The following is a 12878-nucleotide window of genomic DNA, read 5'->3' as shown; positions in this document are numbered from 1 at the left end:
CTCCCAAGTACTGGGATTAAAGGCATGTGCCACCATTGCCTGGCTTCCTGTTCTTCAGGGTGCTGGTGAGGGAAACCTCACAACCCTCATTGCCTCCCTCCTCCAGGTCTCTGTCTTTCTCTCCACCCTCCATCCTTCTCTCCCTCTCTTTCTTTCTTCCTTCCTTCTCTTTTCTTCTTTCTCATTCCTTCCCTCTGTCCTGATTCCCTCCATCCTCTTTATTCTTCCTCCTCCTCCTTTTTCTTTCTAGCTTTACTTTATTTCCCTTTACTCTGTCTACTGTAATTCAGCCCCATGCGGGCAGCATCTGGCTGCTGGTACAATGGGCCTCAGAAGAGCCTGCTAAGAGCTCTTTGCCCATCAGTTATCCCTGCTTGGCTGTCTAGTTCAGACTCTCACTATCTGTAAGTGCTTGGTTGCTTTTTCCTTCTTCTGTCTACAGTGTTGAAAACCAGTCTCTTCCTCTCTTGTCTGAGCTTTAGATGATGAACAGCTAGAGGAGGAAGAAGAGGAGCTAGACATCCTGAGGTTTCCAGGCCATCTGGTTCAAAACCCACCTCAGCCGTTCCCTTATCTTGACCCCTCTCTGATTGCTTCATATGAAGATGAAGACAATAATGAAGAAGAGCAGGAAGCAGAAGAGTTCCAACAGCTGACAGCCTTACACAGAGTGGGTGAGTGAAGGAATGATTTTATTGTTAATCTATCCTCATCATTAGATAACTCAGGCATATTATCCAAGTAATTTCATTATCAATAGTTAAGGTCATCAAATGTTGAGATAGGAGATCTAGTAGAAATATGGGACCAAAACCTTTACTTTTGCAGAGCTTTCTATAAATTTATCATCTCTTGACTTCTATTTTTTATACACTAAAGGGATATATGAAGGCATTTGTAGAAATGGGAGTATGGGGTGAAGAAGTATGTTGACGGTTCAGTGAGTAAGGGACTTGCTACTATGAATGACCTGAGTTCAATATCTAGGACCCACATGGTGGAAAAAGATAACCCACTCCCAACAGTTAACTCCCAACCTCACCACATATGGCATGACATATGCGTACATATATATACATGCACCTAAATAAATAAACAAATAAAAATAAAGGCAAAACTAGCAATAATATATTTGTATTAATTTATAATTAATTTATAAGACTATAAATGCTTCTGCATAAAGGTAGAATATTTAAATGTTTCTTTATTAAATTTCTGCTGCTTTGGCCATTCAAAATCAGAATAAATGTAGTTGAGACCAACAAACAGACCAAGTGAAATCGTTTGACCAAGGTTTGGAAAAAGAGAAATCCAGTTACATCTCTGCTGTCTTCTCTTCGATTATTTGCCAATCATGAGATGTGCCATGCAATCCTACAGACAGCTGTTAAGAAACTGATGTAGGTGCAGCACTGAGCAGCACAGTTCATGATGAACATGACAAAGTGGAAATCAGCGCTGCACAGAGTCACAAGGCCCCACATCCACCCATCTCCCCCACACCAAGATGAGGACAAAACATGAGCCCATGTGTAAACAACTGAGCAAACAAATACCTCTATGCTTTCTCATAACAGGATAATATCCATCAAGAAGAGAATGAAGAAGTACATATATTGCATTCAGTAAAAAATACAATACTATACACATATAAAAGAGATTTGTGCACCCAGAGTGTAGAAGAATACTACAAACGTTGTGTTGACAAAAGAAACCAGTAGCTGTAAGGTTTCTCTGTTCTCACCCAGCCCCACAGTCCTGCAGCTCCTTATAAAATAATCACTCAGAGGCTTAATATTATTTACAAACTGTATGGCCTATGGCAGGCCTCTTGCTAGCTATCTCTTATATCTTAAATTAACCTAGTTCTATTAATCTATGTTTTGCCACATGTTCTGTGGCTTACCAGTGGTCTGCTGGCCTGTTATTCCTTGGGCGGTAGGCTGGTGTCTCTCTCACGTCTGCCTTATTCCTCCTTGCCTACTGCTTAGATTTCCTGCCTGCCTGTAGGCTGCCTTGCCATAGGCCAATACAGCTTTAGTTATCAACCAGTCAGAGCAATACATATTCACAGCATACAGAAAGACATCCCACAGCAGAAACCTGACTGCAAATGCGCTTACTTTACAATTCTATTTATGAAAAGTTCAGAAGAAATGTGTGGTGTCAGAAATTATGGTAGTGTTTTAATTATGAGACTAATAGCATTGACATTTTAGGGGACAGGTAATGTACAATACCCCAATCTGAGTTTGTGGGCCGCTGGCAGTTGTATTTGAGATATGTACACCCTTACACATGATAGTTAAGCTTCAATATGAATTTACTTTAAAATACATCCATAGAAAAATCTAGAAAGGAAAGAATAACACCTGGACTATATGTCCCTTCTGTGCTCTAGAATCAGTCATAGGCCTGGTTTATGTTTCTTCCCTATTTCCCTTTATGGAAGGGACAATAGTCTAATATTATAACTGACCAAAATAATTGCCTCTGTGTTGAGAACTATCTTTTTGCTAAAGTCCTCTTCCAAATTTTCTTGGAAAAGATACCTGATCTGATTTCTTTGGGGAATTAAGAATTTTGCTTTATTTTTGATTATATGTATAGTTAGGAGCCAACTAAGCTGGTTTCCCATGACAGTCTGTTTAGATGGCACCTTTGGCCTGGACTGCAGCTTGAGCTGTGAGGACTGCATGAATGGAGGGAGGTGTCACGAAAGAACGAGCAGGTGCTTCTGCCCAGAAGGCTGGACTGGCATTCTTTGCAATGAAAGCAACACCTTAAGAACTGGTGTGGACAAACAAGCTCCTTTGGGTGAGTTCTCTTCAAAAAAATCACCCTAAAATATACTGATTAATTATCTACTGAGAGATACAATATATTTGTTGCAAATAATGAATGATGGTGAATGCTGGCATTTGTAAATTGAATATATGACAGAAAGGAAAGATTTCATATTCTCAGGGGACGGTAATGCTCCAAATCCTGCTAAACCTCAAAACAAATTAATAAAGCTCCTAATAAGGTTGGTCTGATAAAAACCCTGCGCTCAAATAAATCACCAACAGTTGGCCAGCCATTCCCAATGACAAAAGCAGGAAGGTTTGTGTTACAAAGTACAATGAATTGGCTTAAAATTTTCAAAAATGAAATTGTTTAGCTGGGCTTGCTTCTGTTTTTTACCTCTTTTCCTCCCTTTGAAAAATCACATTAACATAGCCAATGGTGATAGTTTAATCTTTTTATATAAATCTCTCAAGATAAACTATCAAAAATTTAAATATGATACCATCCAAATATCATTTCATTTGTGTTTTAAATGAAGACAGCTTTTAGGAGTTAAAACTTCCATATGACAAAATACATTGAGGGTTTTTTTTTCTCTTTTTAACTTTCTCATATACTTAAAAATATGTGTCTTCATGGTTATCTGGAAGATGGTTGAGCAGATTTTTCCTTTTAGCTCCATGCATGCAAGGAAAAAAGAGCAGAGATATGTTCTACTGCATCTCATAGGCACAGGACCCAGGTCCTGACACAGTGACACCTTTTGGCCAGCATGACTCATTTGGGTGATCAGGCTGTTCCCCACGAATCCCTGTGATCATGTTCTCTGCTGCTCTGACCCTTTGAAGCAGCTGTCTGTACATAATATATACCTAGTCACTGGGAACCTTCCAGAATAAGGTTCCTATAAATCCCTCTTATTTTTTTAATCTTTATCATAGTCTTTGCCAATTGACTATTGCTAAGAAGTTAAATCACTGCCTACTTCATTTTCTGCATTCTTTTAAATTCTGTGGCTATTGTTCCACTAGGAACCCTGAAGATCCATTTCTGCCTGTCATATAAACCTTCACGTGATGGCCTCTGCAAGCCTTGGTCTTTCTATTAGATGTGAAGCACTCTATCTTACTGTATTGACATTCTTTCTCCGAGAGTATACTCCTTGGTTAGGTACAATTAATTCTTATTTATTGTGAGTTACTCTACTTTGGAGTGCCAACTACATCAGTACATACAGAACAAATGTTGGTGGAGACCCTCAATTATATTGACCCATAAGATCACATACTCCATAGTATAAAATGTATATAATGTCATCATATGATTATTACAATATAGAGACTTGCTTTACCATGCAAGCCTATTGATATTCCTGTGTGGTTTGAACACATGGTCCTTGATGTGGTAGCATGGGAAATAAAACTAGATAATCTACTTCTGAAGCATCAGAGGAAAGCATTTCTGATACAAATCTCACATTGAGAGATTAAAGTGAGCCAGGTAATAAAAGGACAAAATGTCCATGTCTTCACACCTGGACAACCTTGCAAATGCCCTGAGTATTCACAGAGCCTTTCTGGAAGGATCTGCTTCAGAAACCAGAGGCTAAGGAGGAAGACAGAACAATCCAAATCAACCAGAAGGTTTCAACTGATTCCTTAATCAAAAGGAAGTGTGGATATTCTTTAAAATCCATATAAATTATATATTTTAAAGATGATTGGCATTTTAAATGCAACCTAGGAAATTAAAAATAAACTGGAGTAGAAATCAGAAAAATGGGGATCCCAACAGAGATGACCCTAACCCTAACTCTAACCCTCCCTACTCAGTAGATGCTATCCCTATCTTCTTTGGTCTACTATGAAAATATCTACTTAGACTTCTCAGGAACTTGTTCAATTAAATTAATAAATGATTTAAGTATTACTGTGTATTATTCAATTTTAATATCAGGGTTTTTCAGAACTGCTGGAGCCCACTAGGTTTCCTAGTGGCTGTACCCAGCAGGACTGCATAAGAGGATGATTGGACCACAGGCCTGGATACGAGGTGTTTGCGAGCGTCTATACTTGACTATAACTAGCAAAGATCTTTTGCCCCTCCCCTTGGCATTGTTATAAATAGCCCTTTGGAATAAAGTTCTGGGCTGATGGATAAGAATCCAGGCCCACTCGAGGCTATCCTGCATTTCTTTCTGTTTCTCTCTCCTCTTTATTTATAACTAAGTCTCCTATTCCTCATTTCTCAAGAGTCCCTAGGGTAAATAAATGTGTGGGCTGGTCCCCCACACAGATCCATGTCTCATTGGGAGAAATCCTATGATGAAATCACTGAACATTGAGTATCTAGGGGAAAGAGAAGAATGACTCTCATAGGCATGGATTACTCCATGGACAGAAAGCTTGTGATGCCTTCCAAGTCCTCTGGTTCCAGGTTGGGACATGCACCTTCTAACAGTTTCTCCTCTCAGATCTTTATTCTACATTTTTCTAACAATTTATCTTAAAAATCCTTTATTTATTATATTTTACTTTGTAGGGTGGGGGCAGAGAACCCAATTTATCAGCTATATAAATAATATATCGTAGCCCAGCTACTATGGAAGCCTCTAAGAATTCTTTATCTTCATTTTTGAAAGCCGTCCCTTCTATACAATCTGGGAAAATTCAAAGTTATATCACACATGTATTAACAACATGGGACTTGACAGTTGTTCGTCCCTGTCCTTTCCTCTTTTTAACTTGTATTTCCCCCTTCCCTCCTGCTTACTCTTTCATGGCAGCCTATGACTTGAAATTAAGAAAAAAATGTGTAAGCCCAGTTGGTAATACGTTTACCTAACACTCACAGGGCTGTGAGTTCAAATACTAACATTGCATAAACCAAACATTTTGGAGCATATCTGCAATTCCAGCATGTAAGAGGTAGAGGAAGAGGGATTAGAAGTTTAAAGTCATTATGAGTTCAAGGTCAATCTTAAGTGCATTAGACCTTGTCTCAGTGAAAAAGAGCAGGATGGAAAGAAAGATCAATAAGCACATCGAGAAAATAAAAGAGGAATCTGAAGCTGGTAGGAGGCAACATCTTAAATATAGCTTTAGAATAAAACTTATGGTAAAATATCCACAAAAACAGCTAGTACAATTATCTCAAGAGTTGCATGGATCCTCATTAAAGATAGTCACAATTTCCTCAGCCTACATTTCTGGATACTTGGTACTTCTGAAAGAATGAACAAACCAGAGAATATTGTCATTTGCTTAATTTCATCAAAATCTGAGAATGTAAAACACCTTGAAAGCCCCCAAGAGAACTCTAGTTGCATTCATTGCTGTTTTTAAAATATGACATTTTTTCCCCTCTGAGTTTTCTCCACCGTTTTCAGAGTAAAAGATACAGTTTGTTTCTCATTAAAGTTGGTTACAGTTCTTCAGCAAATGTGTCTGGGTAGTGTTGAAACCACCAGGGTTAGAGTTTAAAGAGTAAGGTCAGATTTGTATTTGAACCTTGTTAACATCTCCTTAAGCCATTATTTTTCTAACCAGATGTATCCTCTGGAATTCCCCTGGGGTGATCAAATCATAGAAACTAGTACTAGACCAGAGTTTTACCCTGCATCTGCAAGGTACTAAGAATTTTAATGATATAGTAGCCATCCTAATAGAAAGACCACGTCTCCTCAGATCTCTCCTCCTGGCTCCCATTGTGATGGGCAAGGGTGTTCCATGACACACTCACCTTTCCTAACAGCTTTTTCCGAGGATGCCAGAAGAAGGGAGTGCAGGGGCATCTGCAATTGTTGGACCGGAGGCACCTGTGATCCTCAGACTGGACAGTGCCAATGCCCCCCAGGGGTCTATGGGAAAGTTTGTGAAGAAGGTAAAAATGACCTGTCAGTAAGATGAGCCACTGTTAATTTGGGCATGGGCTGGGGTAGGGTTTTGACAGAAATGAAGACTTCAAAGACTGTGTCTACATGGACAAGAATATAGTTATGCTTTGGCTATGGCAAGCATAACAGAACAAAATGAGAGACCATTACTGTGGTTGTTTGAAAGAGAATGAACCTCATAGGCTCAGGTATTCAAATGCTTGCTCCCTAGTGGATGAACTATTTAGGAAGGATTAGAAGGTGTGGCTTGTTGGAGGAGATATGTCACTGGGGGTGGGTTTTGAGGTTTCAAAATCCATGCCAGGTCCAGTATCACCCTCTCTCTGCCTTCATCTAGAGGATAAGATGTAAGCTTTCAGCCACTGCTTCAGCACCTTGTCTGCCGACCTACCACCCTACTCCCCTCCATGATGGTCATGAACTTACCCTCTGAAACTGTAAGCAAGCCCCCAGTTCAATGTCTTTTTTTATAAGTTGCTGTGGTCATAGTGTCTCTTCACAGCAATAGAACAGTAACTGAGATACTTGGGCAGCTGTGGTGCAAGTCAGGATAAAGCTGATAGGAGAAAAGAATTTTGTTTACTTCTCAAGAAAAAGTTGGGTTTGTGGATGTGGATCCAGAAGAATGACCTGGGAAGAACTTATTCTTTCCACAGGGGAAAGAGAGAGAGAGAGAGAGAGAGAGAGAGAGAGAGAGAGAGAGAGAGAGAGAAGAGTAAGGTCCATGTGGCAAAAGTAGGAGGGGGACAGAATCAGAGAGCAAGAGAGGGGAAGAGACCACACCTAGACTCTTCACAGAAACCAATGTACAGGCCACATTCCTCCACTGGTTTGACAGAGCTCAGTTGCTGAAGGAAGAAAGGTAATTAACATGGTATTACTCAGAGTTTGCTAGACTCCATTGGGAAGTTCATTAGGTTCCCACAGTCCATGAGAACATGGAAATCAAATTTACTTTCCATTCTGGAGTACAGAAAGGCTCCTGATAGCCATCCACATTCTTATATTTTTTGGTTGTGAGCCTAACCTTTAATGGCTGAGCTATCCCTCCAGCCCACCATCCACATTCTTATCACTCTGAGAAATATTTGTTTATCTTTTTAAAAATACACTAAATGGTTGCAACGAGGTCTGCCAGGAATGACAACCCTGGTACAGAGGAAAAAAAAAACAAAACAAACAAACAAACAACCCTGGTCTTGCCCTATAAAAGTTGTGACCTGTTTTGACAAACATAGATTATAAAGGTTGATAGGTATTGCAAATTAAATACTGATGTGTGGTTGGAAGTAAGTCCATAATAAGATTCAGATTTTGACAAAGAGAGATTTATAGAGAAGTCAAACAAGAGAGATGAGGTGAGGCTGCATAAGGAAAGGGCATTCCTGAGCGAGGTGGGAAGGTATGTGGTGTGTCAAGGACCTCCAGATAGCAGCAAAGACATGTGCAGAGCTAGTGGTGCCGCAGGAATTCTGCTAGTGTAGTGGCTGTAGTGTAGTATAACTGTAATTAATGAGGCAATTCCACATAATTTATCTGGTATCAAGAGAGGTTTATTTCTGGGGTAACTTACAGCCAATAGGGGTTGATTACAGAATCCGGGAGAGATGAGGTACCATCTAGCAGAGAACTCTGGCTTGGTCTCCTATCCAGCTTCCAGAACCACATGGTATTCAGATGGGCCCAGCACATATGCACCTTGAAATCTTAAGGGGCTCCCTCTCAGCTATGCCCCAAGGGCAGGTCATAGGTAGGTGTGACAGTTATCTACTGTCACTCTAGGGGCAGTGTTTCCAGATCAAAGCTTGAACAGCTACCCACTACATCTCCCCCTTTTGTCTAAATAAGAAAATTCTAACCTAATAAAAATTATTTACAATAGGGATGATTACCAAATATTGTCTTGGAGGAATAAGGGATAATGACCCAGAAAGGATGAAACTACATCAACAAGAACAACACCAAACAAGAAACACATACTGAAATCCAGAGGAGTCTGGAACATAGGTAAATGCACATTACAGAAATCCTTCCAAAAGATATCCTACCTTGAAGAACCTGAATCTAATACTTAATAAGTTCTAGCTAAGATACAAGAAGATTGTAATTATAACTGTTAGTCTCCAATCCCATCAAAGACCCAAGAAGGAATATAATAATACCTGAGAAATGGGAGGACACAAGCAACTTTCTTGCAAGAGTAGACAGAGACAGCTGGCAGCCTGGACAGTCACCTAAAGTTTCTCAGTATCGCTGGTGCATTCAAATTGGCTACAGGCCTAGAGTATCTGTCGGACCATTCTCAGAAGCAGGAATTCTGAAAGACCGTCCTATACTATCTTGGCAGAGTTCTAGAGTCACTTTTCCTTGTGTGTGTCCTGCTTGTACCAAGGGACAGTATTTGTATTGTCAAAAGTAGAGTCAAAGGCATTTCTTTGCCCAATAGGCCATTTTTTTGTGCCAAGAAGACAAACTTCCAGATGGAAATGTCTCAGAAGAACAACATTCTCTCAGGATCAGATCAGTGCTGTCAGGAGCAATCGTGTCTCATGTCAACAGAATTCAAAGTTATCAAAACATTAAAATGCTATATTCTCTAGGTCTGTGAAGTGTTTGAAGACTACTTATCCATCTGACATATGTTCTGTAAGTCTGGAGAACCTAACGTAACTATAGAAATGACAAGCATGAGTGACTGTAGCTCAGTAAGTCTTCTCTACTAAAATAACTTAAGGACTAAGGATTCATATTAACAAGATAAACAGTCTGTAAGCAGATGTACCATACAAGGACAATGACCTCAAGATTGTAACAATACACAAAATAGCTGAAACAGAGGTAGGAATGTACATATAGTACAATATGCAATAGGACAATAATCCTAAACATATATCAATATACAAAATATCCTAAACAGAGGTAGAACATACATACAGTGTGACAAATATAATTTTACATCTGTATCAAGATACAAAATATTTCAAACAGGAGTAGAAATATATGTACATTATAACATATAGTTCTACATTTATAAGATATAATTTATCTTAAATAGGAATATAAAAAGAATTTGCATTTGCATCAATAAACAAGAATCCATATCAGTGAATATTATCTAAGACTGATATTTTACTAAATTGGTTTACTAATAAATACAATAATCTATATTAATATCCTATACCTATCCATTCCCCTTTTCCTTTTCTAAAAAAGAATACTGAGTCTGAATTTTATTGTTTGACCCCCAATGCTACAACTGTCAATCCATATCCCTGAGAAAAATGAAACATTTGGGAGAGGGGTGTCATTCTCTTATAGTTATTTTTTGCTGTTTATGCATCAATGGTATCTCTGTGGGGTGCTGTAAGAGAGCTTAGATTGTTAGGTTTCAATAGCGCTATCCATAAAGTATGCAACTAGTCTCAGAAATGGATAAGATTGTCTGATTTTCTGGCTAAAAGTGTAGTATGATGGACCATCTCATCTTGGAACTGTCCTGAAGAGTTTTCAGTCCAAAGCTGATCATGAGTAATGTTCTTAGGTACCATGGCATCATTCTGGACTGGGTAGAGTTGTTGTTGTGGGGCCCCATCTTCCTTCTGGAGACTTCAGAAATTGATAATGGAGAAGGCTTATTTTTTACTTTGGAAAACTTGAGCATTATTAATATCAAAGTGGAAAGTTTGGTTTTAAAGATAACATGACATATAAAACGATATTCTAAGAAATCAAGAATAAGCATGGAGAGAAATAGAATCTTGGTGACAATGGTCCCTTTTTATTGGTTTTCTTCTGTTCCACACCAGACGGCTCTTCTAATATGAGACAGAATGTCTTAAATTTTTTCTTTTAGCAACATGCTTGGGTTTAGAGAAGGAGGAAGCCAACTTCCAAATCCAAAGCCAGCTTGATATATAATTGAATCAGAACCATAACTTTTCTAGAGTTAAAGAGATAAAGATGTTAGGCAGAAAGATTTACCCTGTGCAGATTGGTACTAATAGATTCTTATCTTCTGTTGTAGATATTTGGATGCTCAAGGCCTTCTGTTTTCTGGAAAATGGGTATTTGTCATATCCTGTAAAGATAAAAAACAGAACTCTGCCCCAACACTTGATTGTTAAGTTTTTCTTACAGCTTGTAGAGATGTCACATCTGTGGATGAGCTTTTACTTCTCCTCATCTAGGGGTTTTTCCTGTTCGAATCAAATTTTTATTAATTGTTGGTATCCATAGCTTTTCTTCTCCTGTGGAAACATAAGCAAAACCCCTTCCCCAATGTAGGATGCATCCTGGTTTCCCATTCTGAGGTCAACACATTTTTTAAATAAACCAGTTGTTTTAACTCTGTACTTTTGTCTGTTGGCCAATGTCTCTCCACAGCTGTTGTTCCTTTCTCATCAGCATTGAGAAAATTCAAGGTTGATAAAGCACTATGCAATCTATTTCTAGGAGTCATTGTTACCTGTTGCTGTTTATTTAGCATCTCCTTTGAAGTTCTATTTGATCTTTCTATGACTGCTTGGCCTGTGGGATTATGTGGCATACCTGTAACATGTTTTATATCTTAATAGGCAAAAAAATAAAAAAAAAATAAATTTTTAAAAAATCCTCTCATTTTATTTTACTGGAGACATATGCTGGAGCATTATCTGAACTAATTTGTACGGGTATTCCCATGATGGCCATCACTTCTAATAGGTGTGTTATCATAGAATCAGCCTTTTCTGAACTCATAGGAGTTGCCCACTGAAATCCTGAATAGATGTCAATAGTATGGTGTACATACTTTAATCTTCCAAATTCTGCAAAATGAAACACATCCATATGTCAAATTTCATTTCTTTGGATACCTTTAGGATTGCTTGCTGCAGGTAATGGAGTTTGGTTATAGAAGGAACAAGTAGGACTTTTTTTTTTTACAGATTCCTTGGCTTGTTGCCAAGTGATAGAGAAATCCTTCTTTAAATCTTTGCTATTTACATGGTGTTTCTTATGAAATTCTGAGGCTTCTAGCATGTTACCTATTAATAACTGATCAGACTCATCATTACTTTGTGCTAGAAGTACTGGCAGACCCATATGGGATTGGATATGAGTTATATATAAGGGATGCTTCCTATTCCTGATTATTTTTTTGTAACTGAATAAATAACAGGGTTAATTCTGACTCATCGGGGATAAATTCTTCAGTTTCAATATGTAATACCTCTCTTTCAGCATACTGAGAATCAGTAACTATGTTAAGAGGTTCCTAAAAATCCATTAATATCAATAGAATAGCATACAATTCCAATTTTTGAACTGAATTATAAGGACTTGAATGACTTTCCTTAAATTTTCTGATGTGTAACTTGCTTTTCCTTGATTATTTGTATCTCTATAAAATATACCGGTTCCAGATATGGGTTTTTCTCCTACAATGCAAGGTAGAATCCAATCAGCTCTCTTTATGAGTTGAATTCTATTACTTTTTGGGATATTTGCTATTAATCTTCCCCCCAAAAAAATTACTGCAAGCTCTTTGCCAAGGTTCACTTTCTGCCTATAATTTGTCAATGTCGTCCTTAGTTAAAAGTACTACTATTTCTGCTTGGTCTATTCTTGCTAGTTGACAGACTTTCAATTTTCTTTTAAAAATCAAGTCAGAGATCTTTTCCACATGAGATTTTAATTTTTTACTCTGTTGATTTGGTATAAATATGCATTCCAATATAGTATCTACCCTCTGCATTAAAATCCCTGTAGAAGAATGCCTATAGGGTAAAATAATCAAAATGTAATCCAGCTTTGGATCGATATGATCCACGTGTCCTTCATGTACTTTCTTTTCCACCAAGGCCAATTCTTTCTCAGCTTCAGGTGATAATTCTCTTGGACTATTTAAGTCCTTGTCACCTTCTAAGCTTTTGAACAAATTACTCAGTTCATCATTTTTTACCCCACCAACAGTTCATAGATGGGAAATGTCTCCGAATGATCTTTGAAAGTCATTAAGAGTCCGTAATTGATCTCCCCTAATTTGCTTCTTTTGGGGGCTAATTTTCTGTAGACCTATCTTATATCCTAAATAATTGATAGAATCTCTTCTATGTATCTTTTCAGGAGCAATTTGTAATACCCAATAAGACAAATTTTCTTTACTTCTTCAAACATTTTTTCCTATGGTATCTGTGTTTGAATCAGCTAGTAA

The 12878-nt window shown here is 38.1% G+C and overlaps 1 protein-coding gene across 6 annotated transcripts in view; it reads left to right on the top strand.

Annotated features, from left to right (window-relative positions):
- Positions 1-12878, top strand: part of LOC118585330 (EGF-like and EMI domain-containing protein 1) — a 739880-nt gene that overhangs the window by 626518 nt on the left and 100484 nt on the right. For 4 of the 6 annotated variants that reach the window (XM_036189745.1, XM_036189742.1, XM_036189744.1 and 1 more), the window contains 3 exons: positions 483-674; positions 2644-2817; positions 6544-6672. In XM_036189745.1, the coding sequence (XP_036045638.1) occupies positions 483-674; positions 2644-2817; positions 6544-6672 (495 nt within the window). The remainder of the gene's footprint in view (positions 1-482; positions 675-2643; positions 2818-6543; positions 6673-12878) is intronic. The other 2 variants (XM_036189746.1, XM_036189748.1) reach the window with 1 other exon arrangement.

This window comes from Onychomys torridus, chromosome 6 (genome assembly GCF_903995425.1).
Source record: "Onychomys torridus chromosome 6, mOncTor1.1, whole genome shotgun sequence".
NCBI classification, from domain to species: domain Eukaryota; kingdom Metazoa; phylum Chordata; class Mammalia; order Rodentia; family Cricetidae; genus Onychomys; species Onychomys torridus.
The sequence above is the reverse complement of the archived record's forward strand: the minus strand, read 5'-3'. Positions and strand labels throughout refer to the sequence as shown.